The sequence below is a fragment of the Scyliorhinus canicula genome, chromosome 3 (genome assembly GCF_902713615.1).
Source record: "Scyliorhinus canicula chromosome 3, sScyCan1.1, whole genome shotgun sequence".
NCBI lineage: Eukaryota > Metazoa > Chordata > Chondrichthyes > Carcharhiniformes > Scyliorhinidae > Scyliorhinus > Scyliorhinus canicula.
Window position 1 is genome coordinate 34940382 of NC_052148.1, and position 27377 is coordinate 34967758.

Below are 27377 nucleotides of genomic sequence, written 5' to 3' on the forward strand. Positions count from 1 at the left end.
CCAGGGCAGCACGGTGGCACAGTGGTTAGCACTGCTGCCTCACAGCGCCAAGACCTGGTACAATTCTGGCCCGGGTGACCGTCGACTTTGCACGTTCTCCGCGTGTCTGCGTGGGTTTCCTCCGGGTGCTCCAGTTTCCTCACACAGTTCAAAGAAGTGCAGGCTAGGTGGATTGGCCATGCTAATTTCCCTTACGTGTCCAAAGATGTGTAAATTGGGTGGGGTTGTGGGGATAAAGCAGGGGAAAGGGCCTCGGTAGGGTGCTCTTTCAGAAAGTCGGTGCAGACCCGATTGGCCGAATGGCCTCCTTCTGTGCTGTAGGAGTTTTATGGATCTATGGTTTGAACCAAGAGTGTAGCAAGGTCAGGAGCTGAATGGTGTAGAATGGCACTGGCAGAATCTAAGCTGAACATCAAGAACAGGTATGAAATTTCACCGTTCACATGCTGGAAGATGACAAAGTGACCCATTCTTCAACAGAGCTAATCCTGCAATGATAGCGTACTCCCCAAACAGTGACGAAACATACAAGTGCTTGGTATACAACTGTTTAATAAGATTTTTCAGTTTTATATTTCAGGTTGTAGTTATGTATTGGACATGGTACCATACACCTAACTAAATTATCTACATGAAGCAAAATTATACACGTCTATCCTTCATGCATTGTTGCCTTCCCCCATGCCAATACTTCGCTAGCCCACCTTCGATGCAAATGCAGTTTAAATTTACAGTAAATTTAAATAATCAGCCCCTGAGGGGGGGCTTAATATATGCACACTCAATATTTGAGCCCGTGTCAAATTGTGTCAGGAAAGAAATTACATGAAAATATATCAAAGCTACCTCAATCAAACCAACATAGAAAGGTATGCAAACATTACCAGTAGTTATCTACTCATACATTCAATTTTTCTATTTTTTTTTTAAAGAATAAAGATCACACTGAACTTTTAAAAAATCAATTTTAACCGATGAAATGACAATGATACTATGAGGAATCATATGAAATGCGTTGTTCATGGGTGATTACATATATTTTAAGTTTAAAAAATGCACTGCTAGTATTGTCTCAATATAAAATAACTGCATGAAATGGTGACTGCTGGTGTACTCACTTGATCAAATACCAAGACCAAGCTGAGTTCCAAAGCCCTATTGCAACCAATTTATATCCAGTAGTTTTCCTCTTTAGTTCATCCCAAATACACATTGGCATGTACACACCATTCTACAACTTAGCCTTAGTCCAACAGAACAATGAATTGCTGCAGCACTGCTCAAAATTCTGAAACCACTCCCCAAGTCACAACAATCTTCAAAAGAAGATCTGTTTCGCATCTGCTGGTGCCTGCTCCATTGGACAATACGGGCATTTTAACCTAGGAAGAAGTGAAGAAAAAAAACGAATGGTCATTTGAGGGTCGCAGTAAAAAGAATCACAGGAAGATGGTCTATGATAACCCTGCCAAACATATTTCAACAAGCAGCACAACCCTGGTTACCTCAAGACGGCACAGACATTTTTCCTTACATTCTGATTGATAGCTTTGATAAGTTATTGGTATTAAGTAATAGCCGACCAATTATACTGCGCACACTCAAGACTTCCACTAGATTCTTGCGTTCAAATCCATTCTGGACAGCGGTAGCAGTAAAGGTGCTCATGTCTCTCAATCCAATCAGCATTTCCCACAGCCGTGATTGCACTGCCCATTCTGAAATCAACACAGAGCCTGCTTGCAAATGTGCTCAAAGGTCACTTCTATCTTTGGGCATAGCACTGAAAATTTGATATAATTTTAGCTATTAATTCCAATTTGACCTCATAGTGGTCTGAGGATTGAATGCTAAACAAAACAGGATAATTCTACCACCATAACAGAGCACTCTCTAATCCAGTGAGTGGAAATGTATACAACGGACCAAGGTTATAGGGACTCTTATCGTCATAGGAATTCACTGGTCAAAACAAGTTTTTTAGCATGTGCAAAATAGCTAACATTTAAAATGAAATTAGTGTGGATTTCCCTTATCTGATTTTGTCCATGAACTTGGGCAACACCGACTGTTTGCCGACTGCAAACTGATAATCAAAATTGTCACATGATCAACAAAGCAATAAACAAATGAGAACAACTGTGACAACACTCCCAAGAGGTTACAGCTGTTCGCCTAACACAAAATGACAAATATTTGCAACACTGCATTATCTTTGGAATCATAGAATTGAAACTTAGTCTTTACAGCACAGGAGGCCGCCATTCAGCCCACTGACTTCAAGCCAGCCTCCTTAAAACAATCCAATCAGCTTAATTTTCCCGCTGTACCAAATAGTCCAGTAAGATTCTTCCCCTCAAGTGCCCATCCAATTTCCTTTTGAAAACGTTCACCATCTCTGGCTTCATCACCTTCACAGGCAGGTCATTATCACTCGCTGTGTAAAAAAAGTTCATCCTCGCAACCCATAGCCCCTTGTCTAAACTTTAAATCTGCCCCCCCCCCCTAGTCCTTATACCATCAACGAGTGGAGCAGCGGCAGTTTTTATTTGTATATCTTATCTAACCCGACCCTAATCTTGTATACCTCTTGTCAAAGTGCCCTTCAATTTCCTTGATTCCAAGGAGAACCAACTGCAGCTTCTCCAACTAACCTTTAGCTAAATCATTGGGCAGCAGGCAGCACAAGTGGCTTCACAGCACCAGGGTCCCAGGTTCCATTCCCTGCTGGGTCACTGTCTGTGTGGAATCTGCAAGTGTCTGCGTGGGTTTCCTCCGGGTGCTCCAGTTTCCTCCCAGTCCAAAGACGTGCAGGTTAGGTGGATTGGCCATGATAAATTGCTCTTAGTGACCAAAAAGGTTTGGAGGGATTATTGGGGATAGGGTGGAAGCGAGGGTTTAAGTGGGTCGATGCAGACTCGATGAGCCAAATGGCTCCCTTCTGCACTGTATGTTCTATGTTCAAATTTCCTCAAGCCTGGAACCGTCTATAAGTCTCCTCTTCACCCTCTCAAGTTCCATCACATATTTTTTTTAAGTATAGTGACTAGAACTGGAAAGAAAGCTCTTGTTGTAGCCAAACCAAAGCTTTATACAGGCACAGCATTACTTTCCTGGCTTTGCACTGTGATAAACCTGGTTTCCCAGAGAGCAGCCAACATCAGTTCCAGGGTATGCAACAGGCCCTAAAATCTATTTCAGATATAATAATAATCTTAATTGTCACAAGCTGACTAACATGAACACTGCAATGAAGTATCTGTGAAAAGCCCCTACTCGCCACATCCCAGTGCCTGTTCGGGTACGTAGAGGGAGAATTAAGAAGGTCCAAATTACCTAACAGCACATCTTTCCGGACTTGTGGGGGGAAACCGGAGCACCCGGAGGAAACCCATGCAGACACAGGGAGAACGTGCAGACTCCACACAGACAGTAACCCAAGGCTAGAATCGAACCTGGCACCCTGGCGCTGTGAAGCAACAGTGCTAACCACTGTGCTACCGCGCCGACCGGATGGGCACCACTTGGAGGACCAGCAGTGTCAGCAGCAGTTGCAGGGGATGAGCCACTTATTGGACCGTGCCTAGTAGAGATGCCATGGGAGCCAACTACCCTGATAGCCAGGTAAATAGAATCTGACGGCACCAGGGCCATTGTCGCCAGGCCACCCACCCAGTTTGCACTGAGGCCAACAACATTCACCAGGCAATCTCCCCGATAGCAAGAGTTGCTCGAGGAACTCCGGCTCAGAGTTGATGAGCTGGAGTCTGAGCTTTGGACGCCTTGGCACATCAGGGAGGGGGAAAGAGTTATCTGCACGTTGCTTCGGAGACAGTAACACCCCTTGGATTAACTACTTTGAATTCAGCCAGTGATCAGGGATAGAAGGGTGTGAATATTAGTGAGGCAGGTAGAGGGACCCAGGAGGTAGAGTTGCAGGAGCCTCAGCCCTTGTCCAACAGGTTCAAGATTCTTGTTTCCTGTGTGGACGAGAGTGGGGACAGTGGGGAGAATGAGCAAACTGACCACAGCAGCTTGGTACAGGGAGCCATTCAAGTGGGGGGGGGGGGGGGGGGGGGAGAAAAGCAATGTAGTTGTAATCGGGGATAGTATAGTTAGGGGCATAGACACTTTTCTCTGTGGCCAGGATCCATAGTCCCGAAGGTTGTGCCAGGGTTTGGAATATCTCATCTGGGCTGCAGAGGAACGTGGAGTGGGACGCAAAAGATCTAGTTGTTGTGGCCCATGTAGGTACCAACGATATAGGTAGAACAAGGATAGAGATCTTGCTGAGAAAATATGAACACCTAGGTGCTAAATTAAAAAGCAGAACCAAAAAAGGTAATAATCTCTGGATTACTACCTGAGTTACGAGCTAGTTGGCACAGGGTCAACAAGATTAACAGTTGAATATCCAAGGGTACTCAGTATTTCAGAAGGAGAGGCAGAAAGGAAAAGAAGGTGGAGCAGATTTACTAGTAAAGGAAGGGATCGGTATTGTAGTGAGACATGATATAGGCACAGGAGACCAAGACGTAGAATCAGTCTGGCTAGAAAGTCAACGAAAGTCTCTGGTGGAAGTAATGCATAGGTCCCAAAAAAGTAGTTCCATAGCAGAGCACAGTATAAACCTGGAAATATCAGGGGCTTATAAGAAATGCATGGCAATAATTATGAGTAATTTTAATATGCATATAGACTAGATTAATTAAATTGGCAAGCTTAGTCTTGAGGAAGAGTTCATTGAATGTATTAGAGATTATTTATTTGAGCAATATGTTGTGGAACCAACCAGGCAGCAGGCTATTCTGAAATAGGGGAGGCGGTGGCGTAGTGAAAATGAAATGAAATGAAAATCGCTTATTGTCACAAGTAGGCTTCAATGAAGTTGCTGTGAAAAACCCCTAGTCGCCACATTCCAGCGCCAGTTTGGGGAGGCTGGTACGGGAACTGAACCGTGCTGCTGGCCTGCCTTGGCGTGCTTTAAAAGCCAGCTCTTTAGCCCAGTGCTAAACCAGCCCCTAAACCATGGACTAGTAAGCCAGCGACCCAGAGTAATATTCTGAGGATCCAGGTTCAAATCCCGCCACTGCAGATGGTAAAATGTGAATTAAAAGTCTCGGCCTACATACTAGGGGTTTAGAGGAAGTGGCAGCGGAGATAGTGGATCCATTGGTTATAATATTCCAAACTTCCCTGGCAGAATGACAGGGAGTGGGATAGCTTGATCTTGGATGCGGGTAAGGTTTCTACGGGTTGGAAATATGCTAATGTAATGCCCATATTCAAAAAGGGAGGGAGGCAGAAAGTTGAAAACTATAGACCAGTTAGTCTTTGGGAATTTGTTAAAATGTATTATTAAGGAAGTAATAACAGGACATTTGGAAAATCAAAATGCAATCCATCAGAGTCGGCATGGTTGTATGTTTGACAAATTTTCTAAAGTTCTTTGAAGATGTAATAAGCCAAATGGATAATGGGGATCCTGTAAATGTTTTATACTGGACTTCCAGAAGGCATTTGATACGGTGCAGTACCAAAGATTGACACACAGGGTAAGATCTCATGGGGTAAGGGGTCATCTATTAGCTTGGAAACAAGATGGGCTGACGGACAGAAGGAAGAGAATTGGAATAAATGGATCTTTTGCTAGTTGGCAAGATGTAACTTATGGGGTGCTACAGGGTTCCGTCCTTGGGGCCCCAGCTATTTACAATCTGTATTAATGACTTGGATGCAGGGTTAGAAGGTACTCTAGCCAAATTTGTAGATGACACTAAAATAGGTGGGAAAGCAAGTTGCAATGAGGAAATAAGAAATTTACAAATGGATAGATAGGTTAGATGAGTGGGCCAAAGTTTGGCAGATGGAGTTTAACATGGATAAGTGTAAGGTTATCCATTTCGGTCGGAAAAATAGAAAGGCAATTTATTATCTAAATGGAGAGAAAGTTTAGAGTCTTCAGTTCTGTGTGATCTGGGTATCATGTGTATGAATCGCAGAAAACTAGTATGCAGATACAGCAGTAAAAGGAAAGCAAATGGAATTTTGGCATTTATGGTTGAAGGAATAGAGTAGGGAAGTGTTGCTACAACTGTACAAGGCATTGGTGAGAACACACCTGAAGTACTGTGTACAGTTTTGGTCCCCTTACAAGAGGAGGGCTGTAGTTGCATTGGAGACAGTTCCGAGGAGATTCACCAGATTGATTAAGGGGGCAGCAGGGTAGCATGGTGGTTAGCATAAATGCTTCACAGCTCCAGGGTCCCAGGTTCGATTCCCGGCTGGGTCACTGTCTGTGTGGAGTCTGCACGTCCTCCCCCTGTGTGCGTGGGTTTCCTCCGGGTGCTCCGGTTTCCTCCCACAGTCCAAAGATGTGCGGGTTAGGTGGATTGGCCATGCTAAATTGCCCGTAGTGTCCTAATAAAAGTAAGGTTGGGGGGGGGGGGGGGGGGGGGGGGGGGGGGGGTTGTTGGGTTATGGGTATAGGGTGGATACGTGGGTTTGAGTGGGGTGATCATGGCTCGGCACAACATTGAGGGCCAAAGGGCCTGTTCTGTGCTGTACTGTTCTATGTTCTATGATTCCAAAGTTGCAGGGTTTGTCTTAAGAAGAGAGATTGAGCAATATAGGCTGATACTCTCTTGCGTTTAGATGAATGAAGAAGATCCAATTGAGATACAGAAGGTGATAAAATGTAATGACAAAATAGACGCAGAGTGGATGCTTTGTCTTATGGGGAAATCTAGAATGGGGGTCGTAGTTTTAGGATAGGGATAGCAGTTTTAAAACAGAGAAGAGGAGAAATTACTTCACCCAAAGGGTCATAAATCTGTGGCGACTAGGGAATTTTCACAGTAACCTCATTGCAGTGTTAATGTAAGCCTACTTGTGACAATAATAAAGATTGAAAGATTATTATAATCTTAACATTAGAGTTGGGCTGCATTTAGGCGTGAAACCAGGTGACACTATTGCACATCAAGTTTAACAAAATCTGGAATTCTTCCCTCGTAAAGCTATGGGGGGCTGAGTAAATCAGGCATATATTCTCTGGAGTTTAGAAGAATGAGAGGCGATCTTATTCTGAAGGGAACTGACAGGGTGGGCACAGAGGTAGTTTAACCCGGAGAATCTAGAACCTGGGGACGCAGTCTTAACATAAGAGGCAGTTTGCACTAAAATAAGTCGAATTGTGTTCACTCCAAGAGTTAGTATCTTTAATCCTCTACTCCCAGAGAGCTGTTAATGTGCCCTCATTGAATATATTTAAGACTTATATTTAATACTGAGATAGACAGATCTTTGTTCTTTCAGGGAATCAAGGTGATATTGGAAATTGGGGGTAAAGTGGAGTTGAAGCCGAAGATCAACCGGGATCACACTGAATGGTGGAGCATACTTGGCGGGCCATATGATCTAATCCTGCTTCTATTTTGTATTTCTAAAAAGCTGTGGTACTGAACTAATATTGAAATCAACATATTTTGTGGATTACATTATCAAGCGCTGTGAACAATAGTAGGTAAGTGAAGGTAAGTGAAGTGCTGGTAAAGATCAACCATGACTTAATTAACTGTTAGAACAGATATAAGGAGCTGAATGAGGAACTCCTTTCCTACTGAAGGAATTATGAAAACATGCACCAAAGGTGCCATACTAACTATTCCATCTGGTTGTTCAGTAACTGTAAGCATTAACCAGAAAAATCAAGCAAATTTGAGAGACAGCACTTACTTGCTTCCATTGATCATTTTGTTCAGAGCATCTCGTGAGATTATGTGGCCACACACAAGCTTCATAGGTGGATTGGATTCCGTAGTCTGTTGTCGAAGAATTGGGCAGGCAAATATTGAGTGGTACCAACATTTTTTACCGAGGTCTACTTCAATCTAGAAAACAATCAGCAGAAAAATATGATTCACTAATACGCATTCTTCGCAAGGGAGCAAAGTTTCAGAAATGGTAAGAACTAAGCAAGCGAGGGGGGGGGGGGGTTGATTGAGGAGCAAAGGCACAGCCATTGAGAATTTTAATAAGACGTTTGAGAGCAAAAATAAAGGTAGCTATGGAGGAGAATTTATGGAACTGGGTCAGTGTGAGGGGGAGGGTATATGCAGTGAAATGAAAAATGAAAATCGCTTATTGTCACGAGTAGGCTTCAAATGAAGTTACTGTGAAAAGCCCCTAGTCGCCACATTCCGGCACCTGTTCGGGGAGGCTGTTATGGGAATCGAACCTTGCTGCTGGCTTGCCTTGGTCTGCTTTCAAAGCCAGCGGTTAGCCCTGTGAGCTAAACAACCCCTAGTGATGCACTGCCAAAGGGGATCAGAAAAGTAGGGAAGGACAAGACCATGGAGTGATTTGACACAAGGATGAAAATCTAGCAAACAGTCTGTCGCACACAGGAAATCAATGGGAGGCAGATGAAGGACCGACAATCTGAAGAACAATATGACATCAACCTGTAAATATAGTTGATGTAAACTAGACAATCATCTGTTTAAAAGAGATATTTGTGAATTGTGCCATACTAATAAGAGTACCTTTTCCCCCCCAATCTCAAAGTTCTGGGATATCAGCCCTAGGAAAGTTAATTTACTTCAAGGACAAGTACTCCCAATTTAAGTACAATGTAGGCAGCTGCCATATCCTTTCTACCTCTTGTCTAATAATGTCAAATCTCAATTTTAGGTTCCCCGATATTTCGCATTGCAGATGTGTAAAGGTGCAATTACACTACATATAACATACCTGTCATATGTGCTAGTTATAAATACAGATTCACTTTATTAAGATTCTGAAGCTCTAGTCGCAAGATGTACACAGTGCTAGACTGCAATCTGCAATGGGAAACACCCTATTGTATCTTATTAGAAAATGCTCCCAAGTGCACTGCAGCCTGGATTTCAGGATTGAAACCACCAGTTTTTTTATTTCATCATTTATTGGATCATTGGCTGAGCCTGCATTTATTGTCCATCCCTAAATGCTCATGAATAGCTAGGCTATTTCAGGGAGTGTTTATGAGTCAACCACATTGCTGTGGATCTGGAGTCACATGTACGCCAGACCGACAAGGAAGGGAGATTTTCTTCCCTAAAGGACATTAGTGAACCAGATGGGTTTTTAGAACAATAAACAATGGTTTCATGGTCTTCATTATTCCAGATTTTTATTGAATTTAAATTTCACCATCTGCCGTGGTGGGATTCGAATCTGGAAACCCAGTAGATTACCTTGGGTCTCTGGATTACTTGTCCAATGATAGGTAACGTTTGTGCGAATTTTCATTTCTACTCAAACTGAACTTAAGCTGCTGTACTTCTGCATCACAATGTGAAACTGCTTCATAGAAACACAAGAGTGGGAAAATTGAAGTTATAATTTCCATTTCTCCAACAGCTAGCCTCATAGCCCTTGTTTAAAATCGGCAACTTAATATCAAACAAGGGCTTAATAGGAGGCTGTGTTTTTCCAATAAGGAATTATATGGAGTTGCCCCAAATTTACTTCCTGGTAGAACTTCGCTGTGCAGCCAATAAAGTAAGATGATTTTCAGAAAGGTTTTGGGTAAGATCCTAGTAAATCTAAGCTGCATCTTTCTATTGTTTTTATATCCTTCCCCTAATGAATTGCCCAAATTCAAGTCCTCCAAGGTTTTGTGTAAATGAAATGCTACCTCCTGGTTTTTGTTTTAAACTTTGCTTCATTGCTCAAACCTTCTCACCACATTCCTTCTTTGATGTTGTGGGGAGGTCTTTATAGACCAATGATGCAAGATACAAATATTACTGAACTGTATGGAATGGTCAGTGCTAAAATAAAATGGCAGCTTGCACTGACCACCAATTACATTTCTCATCAGCAACAATGCGTCTTGGATATTATGGGACGAACCATCTGTCGAGGCAGCGCTGTCATATTTAAAAATATGGCCAGTGGTTGGGAGCCAAGGCAACGTCTGATGACAGCATCAGAGGACTAAATCTCAGGAAAGGGGTTAATGTCCAGGTTAGTGGCTTTAGAAATCCAGTCTGTGGTGCATCCTATGTTTTGAGATTTGAGACTCTGGGCCCAAGGCTTTAAAATAAAAACATAACAGTGTGCAAAACTGCAGGATCAGGAATCAAGAATTTTCCTTGAATATTAGTATAGCCCGAGGACTACAAAAATGCTAAAAGGTGTTTAACATTGAAGGTAGACTGAAATAGGAGTGGCAAAGCAAATGTAAATGATTTTCTTGCCTCTCTCTCTCCATCCGCCCCCCCCCCCTCCCCCAACACACACACAAAGTGTATCTCCATCAGATTTTTAAGCATCTTCAAGAGTCATCAAACATAAGCAGCACTCAGCTTTAATCACTCAATTAGAAAAAACATGTTTGAACAACTAATATAATGGATCCTTTCTTGGCCAACTGTCATTATAGAGGGCAGTTAGCAACAACCTTCCTGGGCTTGGCTACCAACTCTAGCACCCTAAGCTGAAGGTCCAAGCTCTGACATGAGTTTATGTATAAACTGAATATGAACATTAATATGTACTTACTGGCAACTCATCCTTCTGATTCCATACTCCAGTGCATTGTCTCTGCTCGATAACTGCCTTAATGTTAATAAGAGCTGGCAATGCAATACACCCTGCTGAAAAACTGAATAAATAATTTTTAATAGACATCATCTATCAATTTAATAGGAAACATTTTGAATATGGCATTCAGCTCATTGTGAACTAGCTCTTAAATAATTGTGATCAAAAGGTATGTGGTATGAGAAAGCATGGCATTGCGTAGGTTTCATCAATGTAGCATAAAATCCAACCTCAAAAGATTTGGGAGTGATGATTCAACAATCTTGAAGGGTTTATGGTGAAAAGATGTTGAAATATGACAGAAACCCATGAGGATGTCAAGCTACCTTGCAGAAGTTGTTTAGGGCGAACAATGGGAAGGTAAATTAAGCCTTAATGATCATAAAATTGAGACATTCTTTTTCCAGTTATGAGAAAGCAAAGAAAATAATAAAAGTTCTGTCCTGAGGTTTTTCCAAACAAAATAGTCCCTGACTGAGAGAACAGATATCCGAATTCTCAAATAGTTAAATGCATGAAAATGGTTAAGGTGAATCATTCTTGAGAGTTTTTATTCTTGGAAGTGAGGAGGGGCACCCAGCCTTTGTTTGTGCCTCCTGATGCAGGATCAATAAGGTTAGGGACATACTAACAGGAAGAGTAATTTACACATGTGAAATTGAAGTGACACAACACTGCCATCAAGTGAATAAAAGTAGTTCACCAAATGGTTACACCTCGCATCAGAGTCAATCTCTGAGATTATGCTACAGAATTACTTAGAATATACAGTAGAAAGACAACCCATTTGGTTCCCTTATTTTGTGCCAGTCTTTTTACTCCATGAGTCTCTTCCCAGTATTGTAGACGAATCACACTTTGAAACTTCAAAACCTTTAATAACTATAGGGCACTGCACAACACATACCAGAAGCACAAATGATTCAGTGTTGTATGGATTTTATACTAAAATTTACTGCGCGTGCTAATTTACTCATTAAGCCGCCATTAAAATGTACAATATAGGTGCACTCAAATGGCTTGGACACTGGTATGTTAGCATTGGGACCTGGGATCAAATCTGATCCAGACTGGACCTAGATTCGCTTGCCTACTGGGTGCAAAAGACAATAAATGAGTTTGGGTAATTTCAGTTCAGTTCCTGTATGAGCCATCAGAAAATATAAATGTGTAAGGGTCAGCACCATGGCACAGTGGTTAGCACTGCTGCATCATGGCACTGATATCCAAGGTTCAATCCCGGCCCTGGGTCACTGTCCGTGTGTAGTTTGCACATTCTCCCCGTGTCTGCATGGGTCTCACCCCCACAACCCAAAGATGTGCAGGATAAGTGGATTGGCCAAGCTAAATTGCCCCTTAATTGGAAAAAAAATAATTGGGTACTCTAAAATTTATTACAAAAAAAATATGACTGTGTAATCAGATCTAGCAATATTTATTCATACCTGACACTCAGTGGTGATTCTACTGAGAGACCAAGGAGAGAGCAGGCATCCCTGGTGAAGATATCACAGATATCAGCCCACTGGTTAGAATCTAACAGATGCATATATGGCGAGTTTGCTATTCCCTGTCTCAAGTAAACAAGGCTTCCCATTAGCACCTGGATGTCTGCAAAGGAACAAAAGCCAGAGTATATATAAAAATAAACTAAAACAAGCATGCATCAATCTTCAAAACCAAAATTACTTTTCCAATCTTAAAATGTACCACCTTTATGAGAAGCATTTGTTCATTTTCTTCCTATTTGATCCTATTTGAGTGCGGTTTTGGACAGATATTTGGTGGGAAGAGGGAGTTTGGTGAGGAGTCCAAGGTGGTACTCTTATGCTTTTCTAACTTTTCCACTCTGTAGAAATTGGTTTCTGCTGTTCCACAGGGGAGGAAGCAAGCTGTTGGTGAGTATCTAGTGAACATTCGCTAAGTGGTCAAGGTCTATTTTCTGACGGTTTAAATTTGTCCTCCAGTTTGTGGCAAGATTAATGAAAATATCTAAAATAACATAAATAATTTAATACAATTATTAAGTAATTAATTAAATAACATAATTATGACAGGGCTGGTGATGTGTCAAGGCTGCAGCATGTGGGAGCTCATGGAATCTAGTGTTATCCAGAGATGTGCAGGTTAGGTAAATTGGCCGTATTAAATTGCCCTTCATTGTTCAGAAAGGTTGGGTGGGGTTACTGGGATAGGTTGGAGATGTGGGCTTAAGTAAGGTGCTCTTTCCAAGAGCCAGTGCAGACTCGATGGGCCGAATGGCCTCCTTATGCACTGTAAATCCTATGATTCCATGAAGTGTCTACAGCTTGAGGAGCCTCAGCTCAGAGTCATTGAGCTGGAGTTTGCGCTGTGGACACTGAGACACATGAGGGAGGAGTAACCTGGATGCTTTTTTTCAGGAAGCTGTCACATCAATTAGGATAGAATCCTCTGGTGTCGAAAGTGGTCAGGGACAGGAGGGTGTGACTGCAGCTGAGGCAGGTAAGGAGACCCAGAGCGCAGCAGTGTCAGCCTCTGCAATTGTCCAACAGGTTTGAGGTTCTTTCAGCTCATTTGGACGAGTGGCAGCTGCAGAGTGGATGACCAGCATGGCCATGGTTCGGTGGTACAAGAAGTCATTCAAGTGGGGAGAGCACATAAGAAGGAAGTGGTCATAGGGGACAATATAGGGAAGATTATTGGCACTGTTCACTGCAGTAAGGAGCAAGAATCCAGATGGCTGAGTTGCCTGCCTGGTGCCAGGGTTTAGAACATCTGCTCCGGGCTGGAGAGGAACTTGCAATGGAAAGGGGAGGATCCCGGGGAGAGGAACTTGCAATGGAAAGGGGAGGATCCTGTTGTCATGGTCCAATTACATACCAACAACATAGGTAGAACGAGAAACGAGGTTCTGCATCCAGAGTTTGAAGAGATGGGCACTAAAATGAACAACAGAAATTCCAAGGTTCTATTCTCTGGATTATTACCTGAACCGTATACAAATTGACGTAGGGTACATAAAACTAAAGAGGTGAATACGTGGCTCAAAGACTGGTGTGGGAGGTGGTTTTTGATTTGTGGGGCACAAGCATCAGCACTGGGGAAAGTGGGGGCTGTACTGTTGGGATGGCTTACATTGGAACCGTGCTGGGACTGTATTCTTGGAAATCACATAACTAGGGAAGTAGAGAAGGCTTTGAACTAAATGGGATGGGAGGGGGGTTCTGGAGAGGAGATACGAAGGCTTACGGAGCAAAAGGATATGGCAGCATTCCAAGGCAACTATTTAGGTAATGATACACAGAGCATGACTGGAAGGGACTGAGTGTACAAACATAAAAAACAGCAACAAATAGGGTCAAAAAAAGGGAAAAAAATCGTAACGAGGCAAAATTATTGGTACTTTATTTACATACATGTCGTATTTGGCACAAGACAAATGAATTTATGCCACAGGGGAGATGGCGGCAAAGTGGTATTGTCATTGGACTAGTGATCCAGAGGCCCAGAGTAATTCTCTGGGGACTGGTTTTGAATCCCACCACAGTAGATGGTAAAATTTGAATTCAATAAAAATCTGGAATTAAATGTCCAATGGTGACCATGAAACCATTGTTGATTGTCGTAAAAAATCCATCTGGTTCGCTAATGTCCTTCAGGGAAGTAACTCCAGAGCCACTGCAAAGTGGTTGACTCTTAAATGCCCTCTGAAATGGCCTAGCAAACCACTCAGTTCAAGGGCAATTAGGGATGGGCAACAAATGCTGGCACAGCCCAGCAACGCCCCATCCCATGAATGAATTGAACAAAAACAAATTGAAGTTAGTGGATATGACTGTATAGTCATTACCGAGACATGATTACAAAGAGATCAAAACAGAGATAAAATACTCAGGGGATGTGACTTTTCGAAGGACAGACAGGAAGGAAAGGTTCGTTGGGTAGCTTTGTTAGTAGGAGATGGAATAAGTACGGGGGCACGGTAGCACAGTGATTACCACTGTTGTCTCACAGCGCCAAGGTCCCAGGTTCGATTCCCGACTTGGATCACTGTCTGTATGGATCTGCACGGTCTCCTCTTGTCTGCGTGGGTTTCCTCCGGGTGCTCCAGTTTCCTCCCACCAGTCCCAAAAGACTTGCTGTTAGGTAATTTGGACATTCTGAATTCTCCCTCTGTGTACCCGAACAGGTGCCAGAATGTGGCGACTAGGGGCTTTTCACAGTAACTTCATTACAATGTTAATGTTAAGCCGACTTGTGACAATAAAGATATTATAATTATTATAAGTACATTAGCAAGAAATGATATTGAATAGGAAGCTGTAGAATCCATATAGGTGGAGGTAAGAAACAACAAGGAGAAGTTGGCACTCGTGGGAGTAGTCTATTGCTCCCCCTAACAGTAGCTACACTGTAGGGCAGAGAATAAATCAGCAGATAATAAGGACATTATAAAAGGTAGTACTTCAATCATGGGTGACTTTAATCTTCATGTAGATTGGGAAAATCAAAATGGCAAAGGTAGCCATGCAGAAGAATTAATGGAGTGTATTCCTAGAATTGTTGTGGATCCAACCAGGGTTCAGGTTATTTTGAATCTGGTATGTGCAATGAAGCAGGTTTGACAAACAATCTCAGAGTAAAAGATCCCCTAGGAAACAGTGACCTCACATGGTAGAATTTACCATTCATTTTGAGTGGAGAAACTTAGGTCAGAAACAACTGTGAAACACTTAAATAAGGGTAATTATAAAGGAATGGGGCAGGGTTGGCTGGAATGAACTGGGAAAGGAGTTTAGCAGGAAAAACAATTGATAGCAATGGCAGACATTCATGAAAAGAGTTCATGACTCAATAAAGTTTTATCCCAGTGAGGAAGAAGAATTCTTGGAAAGGGATAAATCAACCATGGTTAACGTGGGGAATTAGCTCAAATGGTAGAGCGCTCGCTTAGCATGTGAGAGGTAGCGGGATCGATGCCCGCATTCTCCAGTCTCTTTAGGGGCTGTTTAGCACAGAGCTAAATCGCTGGCTTTGAAAGCAGACCAAGCAGGCCAGCAGCACGGTTCGATTCCCGTAACAGCCTCCCCGAACAGGCGCCGGAATGTGACGACTAGGGGCTTTTCACAGTAACTTCATTGAAGCCTACTCGTGACAATAAGCAATTTTCATTTCATTTCAAGAAAGTTAAGAATAGTATTATACTGAAAATAAAAACATATAATGTGACAAAGATTAGAGGTAAGCCAGAGGATTGGGAAGTTTTAAAAACTAATAAAAGATGACCAAAAACAAATAATGAGGGAGAAGATCAATTATTAAAGATGTAATAGCAGCATATTTGAAAAATCATAATCTAATCAAGCAAAGTCAGCATTGTTTTATGAAATGGAAATAGTGTCTGACTAATTTATTAGAGTTTTTCAAGGAAGTTTAAACCAGAGTGGATAGAGGAGAACCAGTAGATGTGTTGTATTAGGACTTCCAGAAGGCATTCGACAAGGTGCCTCACAAAAGGTTAAGTCATAAGATAAGAAGCCATGGTGTTGGAGGTAGCATATTGGCAAGGATAGAGAATTGGCTAATGGGTAGGAAACAGTGAGTGGGGATAAGGAGTTCTTTTTCAGGTTGGCGACCTATACCCAGTGGGATTCCACAGGGATCAGTGCTGGGACCACAATCATTTACATTCTATTAATGACGTGGAGGAAGGAAGAAAATGCATGTTGCCAGATTTGCAGATGACATAAAAATAGGTGGAAAGCCAAATTGTAAGAAGGCTACAAACAGTTTGCAAAGAGATATTGATAGGTTAAGTAAGTGGGCAAACAGTTGGCAAATGGAGTATAATGTGGGAAAGTGTGAAGTTGTTCATTTTGGAAGGGAGAACAAAAGAACAGAGTATTATTTAAATTGAGAAAAACTGAGAAAGCTGCAACACAAAGGGACTTGGGGGTACTTGTGCACGAAACAAAGAAAGCTAGAACACAGGTACAGCCAGAATCAGAAAAGCTAATGGAATGTTGGTCCTTGGGGTTGGAGTGGAAGAGTAGGGATATATCTTGCTGCAACCATTCAAGGTATTAGTGAGACCACTTCTAGAGTACTGTGAGCAGTTTTGGTCCCCTTATTTAAGAAAAGATATTATTTTATTGGAGGCAGTTGAGAGAACGATCATTAGGAGATGATTCCCAGTATGGAAGGATTATTTTATGAGCAGAGGTTAAACAAGTTTGGACACTACTCATTGGAATTAGGAGAATGAGAGGTGATCTCATCAAAACATATAGGATTCTTAAGTGGGCTTGACACAGGGTAAATGCTGAAAGGACGTTTCCCCTTATGGGAGAACCTAGGACCAGAGGGCATAGTTTCAGAATAAAGGGATGCTAATTTAAGATGAGGAGGAACTGCTTCTCTCAGTGGGTTATGAGTCTTTGGAACTCCTTGTGGGGGCAGAGTCCGTGTGTGTACTGGAGGCTGAGAGCGACAGATTCTTGATCAGTAAAGGAAACAAGGGTTACAGGAAAAGGGCAAGAAAATGTTGGATCAGCCATGATCCTATTCAATGTCAGAGCAGCTTGAGGGGCCGAATGGTCTACTCTGGTTCCTATTTCTTATGGTCTAAGATAAACTATGAGGGTAAACTAGCAAGTAATATAAACATATAAAAAAAGGAGAGAAAGGCCAAAGTGAACAGAGGCCCCTTAGAGAATGAGACTGGGGTAATAATAACGGGGAACCAGGAAATAGCAGAGGAGTGAAACAAATACTTTGCGCCAGTATTCACGGTGAAGAGACTAATAACATTCCAAAGGTACTAAATAATCGCGGGGCAGGAGGAAATAAATACAATAACTAATAACTAACACTAGTTTCCTTGGTACTTTTTCTCTAATGGGGCTAAAGAACCATAGAATTCCTACAGTGCAGAAGGAGGCCATTTGGCCCATGAATTACTGTTAGTTTGAGTGAAGAATCAGAGGGAAACTGACAGCTGTAGAATTGCTTACATGAGTGGTAAAAATCTCACAGAAAATGTATCATCTATGACACGTGGTAAAATATGGGCTCCCACAATATACATTTTCAAGCCAAAATGCAGCTTACCCTTCTGGTGATTCAAAGCAAATGGCTGGAAATTCTTCGCATACTGAAGTGCTTCCCTTTGATTTTCAGTACCTCCCATTAACAGGCTTATGAAATATAATCTGTGTAGTTTGAACTCTAGCGAGCTGTTCTGTGCCATCAACATCTCTCGGTTTGCAACTGCCCATCTTTAAGGAAAATAAGTTAACCAATGTGTTAATTACGATTCTGACAGGAATCACTATAAACCACAGAACTGTAGCATAGTGGTTATGTTATTGGACTAGTGACCCAGATGCCTGGAATAATCATTCAGAGACACGTCTTTATATCCCACTTGACAGCTGAAGAATTTAAATTCAGTTAATTAAATAGAAATCTGGAATATAAAAAGCCAGCATTGGTAATGTAACTACCAAATTATTGTTTTTTTAAAAAATTGGTTTCAGTGAAGACCGTAAGAGAAGGAACTCTGCTCATCTTATTGGATATATCTTATGTGGCTCCAGACAAACAGCAGACTTTTATCTGCCCTCTGAATTAACAAGCCACTCAGTTCTTAGGAAGCAGCTCAACGCCCTCTCAAGGGCAACTAAGGATGGGCAATAAATGCAGGTCCTGCCAGCGATGCACCCAAAGCCCATGGGCGGAATTTTCCGCTCCCGCGTGGCATCGGGAAGGCCGTCGTGAACTCGGCCTCGGAGGCCGCTCCTCGCACCCTATTCACCCCCCCCCCCCCCCCCCCCCCAGGGGGCTAGGAGCGGCGCTCCGTAAATCTCGGCCGCCAGGCCCTTGCGTCAAGGCGGCGCGATGGCGGCGCTTAAGTGACATCAGCCGCGCATGCGCAGGTTGGCCGGCTCCAACCCGCGCATGCGCGGCTGACGTCACGACGGCTGCCGGCTCCAACCCGCGCATGTGCGGTTGCCGTCTTCCCCTCCGCTGCCCCGCAAGACGTGCGGCTTGATCTTGTGGGGCGGCGGAGGGGAAAGAGTGAGTCTCTTGGAGACGCCGGCCCGACGATCGGTGGGCACCGATCGTGGGCCAGTCCCCTCCCGAGCACGGCCGTGGTGCTCACTCCCCTCTCTGCCCCCCACAAGCCACAAACGAAGATTTGCCGCCATGTTCACGACGACAGCGACCAGGTGTGGTTGCCACCGTCGTGACTGGTCGGGAACGTCTGGCCGCTCGGCCCATCCAAGCCGGAGAATCGCCGGTCGCCGTGCGGCGATTCATCCGAGCGGGGGGGTGGGAGAATCGGCGGTGGGGGGTGGGGTGTGCCAGGGCGGCGTGTCGTGAGTCGCCCGGCCCTCCCGCGATTCTCCCACCCGGCATGGGGAGCGGAGAATTCCGCCAATTAATTAATTAATTAATTAATTAATTAATTAATTAATTAATTAATTAAAAAAGCAAAAAATAAATATTATTGAGTACAGGAGTTGGGACATCTTGTTGAAGTTGTACAAGTCATTGGTAGGACCACACATGGAATACTGTGTTCAGTTCTGGTCACCCTATTATAGCAAGGATATTGTTAAACTAGAAAGAGTGCAGAACAGATTTACGAGGATGCTACCAGGATTTGATGGTCTGATTCATAAGGAGAGGTTGGGACTTTTGTCCCTGGAGTGTAGGAAGTTTAGTGGTGATGTTATAAAGGTCTATAAAATAATGAGGAGCATAGATAACATGGATAGTCAACATCTTTTCCCAAAGGTAGAGGAGTCTAGAACTAGAGGGTATAGGTTTAAGGTGAGGGGGAGAGATACAAAAGAGACCAGAGGGGCAATTTCTTCATACAATGGTGAGCATCTGGAATGGGCTGCCAGAGGCAGTGGTAGAGGCGGGTACAATTTTGTCTTTTAAAAAGCAGTTAGACAGTTACATGGGCAGGGTGGATATAGAGGGATATGGGCCAAATGCGGGCAAGTGGGACTGGCTTAGTGATAGAAACTGGGGGGCATGGACAAGCTGGGCCAAAGGGCCTGTTTCCATGCTGTAAACATCTATGACTTTATTTAAATTTAATAGGTATAAGATATAAATCCACATTTGAATATAGGTCACAGAGTAACTAAAACCACCTATAATTGCAGAACAAAAAAAAATTCAATGCCTTCCACCACTCTTCCAAATTTGAGCAAGAATGTATTTCAGTTTTAAAACATTTATTTTTAGAAGCAAGGCTCTTTCAGGCATTGCTAAAACAGAAAATGTTGGAAATGATCAATAAGTCAGGCAGCATCTGTGGAGAACGGAGCTCAGATTTGATGGAACGTCATTGAACTGAAACGTTAACTTAGTTTCTCTCGGTACAGATGGTGCCTGGCATGCTGAATGGTTCCAGCAATTTGTGTTTTTGTTCCAGATTTCCAGCATGGATAGTATTTTGCTTTTACATTATTCATCCAGAGATCCACAATTGATCGCAAATATGAAGACATAATTTGAAACCATAATCAGAATTATACACGGCGCCAAGGACCTGGGTTCGATCCCGGCCCTGGGTCACTGCCCGTGTGGAGTTTGCAATTTCTCCCCGTGTCTGCGTGGGTCTCACCCCCACAACCCAAAGATGTGCAGAGTAGATGGATTAGCCACACTAAATTGCCCCTTAATTGGAAAAATAAAAAATAAAAATGAGAATTAAAATATTTTTTTAAAAATATGCCATATATTTCAAAAATTGCAACTTACTCTAGTGCAGGCCTTAGATCTCTTACTCTGAGTGCCTCCAAGATGCGATTTAGCTCTACAAAAGGTTCCTTTTGGTTTCCTTCTATGCACAAGCCAGCCTCCTAATAGACAAATGAGAACAGCATTTCTATATCAGGTGCAATTGGACAAATCATTCTGGATAAGAGACAACAGACCTACCCGTTTCTCAAAAACAGTATTTCCTCAAAATATGGGGAACTCAAAAAGGGCACAAGGAACAACAGAACCCGGTGTATAAACAAATGTTGCTTCTAGCAAGCATAAATGAGCCACGCTCCCCATTGCCGTCTCCATGGCAAAGCCTGAGCCAGAGTTGACTTGCCAACCAAAGAGCCTTTTCTCCAATAGTATAAATTGCTGTGATTGCTTTAAATTTGGGCATTCTTGTGTTTGCCCTGATGACGGTAAAATAAAAAGCTTCATGTCATCTTTCCAGCAATATTAAATAATTTTCTCTATTACGTTCCGTGGTGAGAACCAGCGTTTAGTGGAATGCCGTGTCGGGTCGATAGCAGGGGGAAACCCTGTTCAGAACTCCATTTCCACAATTACAAAATAAATATCTGCTGCTAGAGAATAAGCTAGAGAATAGAGAATATTAAAACTGAGCACTCAAGGAACAAGTTTGGTTCTTATTGACAGGAGGAACCTGGCAACGTCCAAACAAAGGTAATTTGCATAAAACTTGCAGGAATAAAAGGGATTAATGGAAATAAGATATTTATAGATGAGGGATAGTATTCAAAAATACTCTGTTTTTGTGTAATCAACTTACTTCCTAAATGATTTCCAGGTTTCTACTTTCACTATTCTACTTGGGAAACCATTCTACATATTGATCACCATGTGGTATCTGTCCGAAATGCACGTTTTGCTCGTTTAAAATGGTCACCACTTGTTCCACTCTCACAATATAAAGCAATTTTCCATAAATTTTATATATATATATTCTACCTCCATTTGATTACCTCTCAGACTTTGCCTCTAAGTCTCGCTATAACTCCTGCATCCTGCACTACCTCCAATGTTTGAATGTCTCCCTCAAGTCTCAAATAAAACAGAAATGGACACTGTAGTAGTTAAGGTGCGATCTGACTAGACTAATGTAGCCAGATCTGAATTCCTCAGATTTGTATTCCATTATTTTGGCTGGGTTTTTCAATGTTCCACTGACCTTTGATTACTCTCCAATGGTTGCATGTTTTGTGCTCTGGGTTTCTGAAAGTCGCGAGCATCTTTTCAACTTGATCCTTATTTATTTCAGCATCATATATGGAGAAGGCTTGACGGTTCAAATGGTTTACTCCTGCTCCTATTTCTTATGCGGGTTGTAACCAACCCCCCCCCCCCCCCCCGATACATTTAGAACTTTTATATTTGTCAATATTAAAATGGACATTTTCTGTGCATATTTTTTTTTAAACAGCTCAATTCTATAACTTCTAAACAGTTTCTTCATTCTCGGTCCAGCAAAATATTGAATGGCAACTCAAAATAGCAGAGTTCGTGATCTCACTATATTTCTCTGACCCTCCTTTTTCCTCAAAAATTCATTTATGGATGTGCCTTGCTGGCTAGGGATTGCCCTCGAGAAGGTGGTGGTGAGCTACCTTCTTGAAACTGCAGTCCTGAAGTGATATATAAAAATGCAACTGTGCTTGAGTACAAGTCGCTATTGTAAATTGGAAACACTAATGTAATATATCTTTATTGTCACAAATAGGCTTACATTAACACTGCAAATGAAGTTACTGTGAAAATCCCCCAGTCACCACACTCCGGTGCCTGTTCGGGTACAGAGAGAGAGAATTCAGAATGTCCAATTCACCTAACAGTATGTCTTTCGAGACTTGTGGGAGGAAACCGGAGCACCCGGAAGAAACTCATAGGTTAAAAGGGTGACTCGAGTAACAAAACAGGAATCCAGAGGTGAAGGGTAGTGACAGAAATAAACACATCAGTAAACAATTCTTGCAATACTTTCAGGATAAAAGTTGTAGTGAAAACCTTGAAACTGATGAATATAAAATGATAAACATTCTGAAGAACCTCTTTCTCTAAGTAGTCATAGGGAAAATCAGAAAAGTGCCTCCCACAGAGATAACTCATGCATAAATTACTTCACTACAAGTACAAAAGGCTGGGAGAGCTCATAGCAAATGGAAAAAATGTATTCCATACTGTTGAGACACACCATACAGTGTAGGCAAATGGTCTGATAAAAGCCAAAAGGATGATAGGAAAATGAGTACATAACATGAAGAGATAAAGGGCGAGATTCTCCCATCGGGAGACTAAGTCCCGACGGCGGAGTGAAAACCGGAGTGTTTCACTCCGGCGTCGGAGGCCGCTCCTCGCCCCCTATTCTCCCACCCCCGGGGGGCCTGGAGCAACGCCTCGTCACTTACGCGCGTAAATGACGCGGTGCAACATCACCTGCACATGCGCAGGTTGGCCGGCGCCAACCCGCGCACGCGCGGTTGCCGTCCACCCGCGGGTGCCCCGCAAGAAATGTCGGATTGATCTTGCGGGGCGGCGGAGGAAAGGAGGTCCTCCTTCAGAGAGGCAGGCCTGCTAATCAATGGGCACCGATCGCGGGCCAGACCCCTTTTGAGCCCCCCCCCCGGTGCTGGATCCCCCCCCCCAGCGTTCCCGCATTGTTCCCGCCGGCAGCGACCAGGTGTGGACGGAGCCGGCGGGAACCGTCGTATTGGGCAGGCCGCTCGCCCGATACAAACGGCGAGCGGCGATTCTCCGAGCGGCCAGCCGTAAATCTCGCCGCGCCAGTTTGGGGGGGGGGGGGGGGGGGGGGGAGGAGAAGAGAATCGCGTGCGGGTGCCAGGGCGGCGTGGCGGGACTCGCCCAGCGCCCCAGCGATTCTCCCACCCGGAGTGGGGGGGGGGGGGGGGGGAGAATTGCGCCCAAAGTGTCTCACAGTGGAGCACAAAGAATTAGCTGCATTTGACTGGCAAGTTTAATCCGTTCTGAAATACCTGGTCAATTTCAGAGAAGCAATTGAGGAAAGAATACGGAATTACCGATGATACTGAATACAAACTAATCTAAAGTTCATTATTTTACCTGACAGAGTTCTTCTGCCACATCCAGCATCCCTTGTCGGAAGAAGTGTTCTACCATCACCTCACTAAGGAGGCGTTGGCTATCTGTTTGCCAGCATCCATCTAGTGCCACACCATTGATATCTGCATCAAAATTCTATGAATTGCAAATGGGAATATTAACTTGCAAAAGTAATAAAGCAATAAGATAATCTATTTCTTCACTTGCACAAAAAACATATGAAGCACTGCCTAACAAATGATGTACAAATAACAAATAGAAAAACAAGATCTAAGACGAAGTTCCAGCCACTCCTTTACACATTTGAACAACGTACATTTATAAAGCACCTTTTAACATAGTACATTGTACTAGGGCATGAGCGTCATCAAACACTGAGTCACATGAGATATTAGGGCAAATGACCAAAAGTTTGATCAAAGAAGCAGGTTTAGAAGAGTTTCTTAAAGGAGGAAAAAGAGGTAGAGGTGAGAAGAGATTTAGGGGAGGAATTCCAAAACGTAGGGCCTTGGCAGCTGAAGGCACTGCACCCAATCAGCACTTTCTTCTCATTCAGTATAAACTATTGTTCCCTTTACTGTTGGCATTCTTGTGAACTGTCCTGCTAACTGCAAGATGAAAAGCTTTGACAATGTCTTTCTTTCAGCAATAGTCACGGCCTGAACTACTAAATGACTATTTCATTAATAAATCTGGAACTGAAAGCTAGTCATGGTAATGGTGACTATCATTGACTGTCGTAAAAACCCAACTGACGCTTTAGAGAAGGGAGTCTCCCATCCTTACTTTGTCTGGTCTACATGCGACTTTGTTCCATAATAATGTGGTAGACACTTAATTGACTTCTGTAACACTCCAAACTACTCAGTATAGCAATCAGGGATGGGCAAATGCTGGCCTCGTCAGCAACGCCCACATCACCTGAAAGGAAATCTTAAAAACTGTAATTTATTCTGTAGAGAGGGAATTCAATTGCCCACTAAGAGCTTATATGCTTCAACAACTAAAGTCTAGGGTTTTCTTCCTTTTGAATAGTCTAAATATCGCAATAACCTTGATTGTCCAATTCCTCATTAACAAAAACAACTTGCACTTTTGCAGCACCTACACTGTAGTAAAATATCCCATGGTGCTTCACAAGAATGTCATCAGACAAAAACTGAAGCCAAACCAAGGAAACAAATATGAAGACAGGTAACTAAATGCTCGGTCAAAGAGGGAGGCTAAAAGTATTTTGTGGGAGAAGAGGTGGAGATACAGAGGTGCAGGGATTTCCAGAGCTTAATGCCTGGACAACTGAGGGAATGGTGGGGCAAAGGAAACAGAGGATGCCAAATTGAGGGTTCTAGGGCTGGGTGAGGTCCTAAAGATATGAAATGGTGAATAAAAGGATGAGGATAAAGTTGAGGCATTGTTGGATTGGAAGCCAATTTAGGCCAGCCTGCAGAAGGGCAGTGGATGATTTTTAAAAAAAAATGTGAGACAGGTAGGGAGGGGAAGCGAGATCAATAGAGTGGAGGTGAGTGTGAGAAAGAGTGAAAGAATAACAGACTTGTATTTATATAGCATTTTTCACAACCGTGTGGTGTCTCAAAGTGATTTACAATTGTTTAAGAACTTTTGAAGTACAGTCACAGTTATAATGAACAAAACACAGCAGTTAATTTGCACACAGCAATTTCCCACAAATAGCAATGTAATAATGACCAGATTAATCAATGTTTGCAATGGTGATTGAGGGATACATAATGACCAAGACGCCAGGGATAACTCCTGCTCTTCCTCCAAATGATGTCACGGGATCTTTTTCATCCACCCGAGCAGGCAGATGGAGCCACGGTTTAACATCTCATCTGAGACATGTCACCTCACAGTGCAGAATTGCCTCACACTACATTTGACCGTGTGTCTTGATTTTGTGCTCAAGCTGTTTTGAGTGGGACGTGAACCCTGAACTCTGTGAATCAGAAAAGGACAGTGCCCCAAACTAAGCCGCTGCTGAAAAGAGACGAACGACATAAAAGACATTTATTTCATCCAGCTTCATTCCCAGCCTTCCTTGTACAAAATTCCTAGGAAAGTGAAATGAAATGAAATGAAAATCGCTTATTGTCACAAGTAGGCTTCAATGAAGTTACTGTGAAAAGCCCCTAGTCGCCACATTCCGCCGCCTGTTCGGGGAGGCTGTTACGGGAATCGAACCATGCTGCTGGCCTGCCTTGGTCTGCTTTCAAAGCTAGCGATTTAGCCCAGTGTGCTAAACAGCCCCAGTGCAAACAGTGCAAAGCAGTAAACAGTGCAAAGCAGTTCAGTAAATCCTTACAAGAATTGTGGTCTGAACAATTATGTTGGCAAGCGAGGGTATGACGTGCCTACGCCTCCTCAGATATTAAGACCAATTAAGACAGCCAATGCAACTAAACAGGCTAGAATCGTCAGATGGTGGCAATGCCATATCCAATGCTGGGTTATAAGTAAGTGCCAAACAGGGCACACAAGCAAAACAAGGTTTTATGAACACTTCTGCACAAAGGAAAAATTGCTTTGGGTGGAAGGAAATCAACCAAGATACCTGATTCGTAGCAAAGTTCTGTCCCATTCTTGGATAAAAGGAGCAGTATTTGGCATCTACTGTAAGTATAAAGAACGGGGAAACATGCCGAAATACCTGGAATTTAAAAAAAAGCAGAAGACAGAAACAAAATGGGGTATTCAGTGATGACATACATGGATGGGCAAATCAACATGGGAGAAATCAAGGTGCAATTTTTCCAAAAAGATTAATTTGTGAAATGTAATATTTATACATAAAGTAACTTTATGAACCAGCATTCTGTAAAGCAAGTGGTGCTGCACAACTACCAAGCACCAGTTCACCGCTGTTCAGAATACACCCCAGGTATGGAGAGGTAAACAGTGCAATCCAGGCCGTGATAGAATTTGATCATCTCTGCAACAGAATAGCCAGCTGTTTATAATTTAATTTCTCAGCAAGTATGTTTATATGTTCGGTTGCACTATTGGGATTTACTGCATTTTCCTGAATAAGAGGACGACAAAAATCAGCAGTGGCTTTCTCAGCAAGCCTCCCACTAATAAAAGAGCTAAACATCATTGTAATCATTATGCATCATCAGAAGCAACATTAATATCAGTCACTCAACTCAAGTGCCAGAATTCTGTTCAGGAGCATGCACCAAAATAAATCTGAATATGCCTCCATTTTACAATTTACATAAACAATTTGAAATTATCTCGATGGCGTAAGAGTTTATTCAGCAAAAAGGCTAATCTATAGAAACTGTGTCAGATTAGTGGATATTGCTCGAGCATCAGCAATTTGTCCCGGCCAGCATCCATGTAAGATATAGCCAAAATTGACCAAGGTTCCTATTACTAATCTGCCCAATGATGCATGCTAGAAGTATATGTAGATTTTGGGTGAGGATAGAATTGAGACCATAGTCTACCATGATGCCCACACAGCCAAAACCCACCCTGCACTTCTGTTAATGACTAGCCTATCAACATGATCACAAAATAATTATATACAAGGGTAGCATGATAGCGCAGTGGTTAGCACTGCTGCCCCACAGTGCCAGGGACCCAGTTCAATTCGATCCTTGGGTGACTGCATGGAGTTTGCACATTCTCCCTGTGTTGGTTTCCTCCGTTTTCCTCCCACAGTCCAAAGATGTGCAGTCCAAGTGGAATGGCCATGCTAAATTGCCCATTAGTGTCCAAAGATGTGGAGGTTAGGTGGGGTTATGGGGATTGGGCGGGGGAGTGATCCTTGGTAGGTGTTCTTTCAGAGGGTTGGTGCAGACTCAATGGGCTGAATGGCCTCCTCCTGCAATGTAGGAATTATATGGTTCTGTTCTATTCCATTCTATGGAATGCCAACCAGTCCATGTAAC

The 27377-nt window shown here is 42.9% G+C and overlaps 1 protein-coding gene across 1 annotated transcript in view; it reads right to left on the reverse strand.

The window, feature by feature from the left end:
• Nucleotides 1–534: 534 nt before the first annotated feature.
• LOC119963900 (E3 ubiquitin-protein ligase RMND5A) overlaps nt 535–27377 on the reverse strand; it is a 47852-nt gene continuing 21009 nt past the window's right edge. Inside the window, exons 3-10 of the mRNA XM_038793290.1 lie at nt 26033–26128; nt 23461–23595; nt 20359–20459; nt 17686–17852; nt 12039–12204; nt 10552–10654; nt 7738–7892; nt 535–1382 (exon numbers count right to left, since the gene is read on the reverse strand). Coding sequence (XP_038649218.1) covers nt 1319–1382; nt 7738–7892; nt 10552–10654; nt 12039–12204; nt 17686–17852; nt 20359–20459; nt 23461–23595; nt 26033–26128 — 987 coding nt within the window. The 3' untranslated portion in view covers nt 535–1318. The remainder of the gene's footprint in view (nt 1383–7737; nt 7893–10551; nt 10655–12038; nt 12205–17685; nt 17853–20358; nt 20460–23460; nt 23596–26032; nt 26129–27377) is intronic.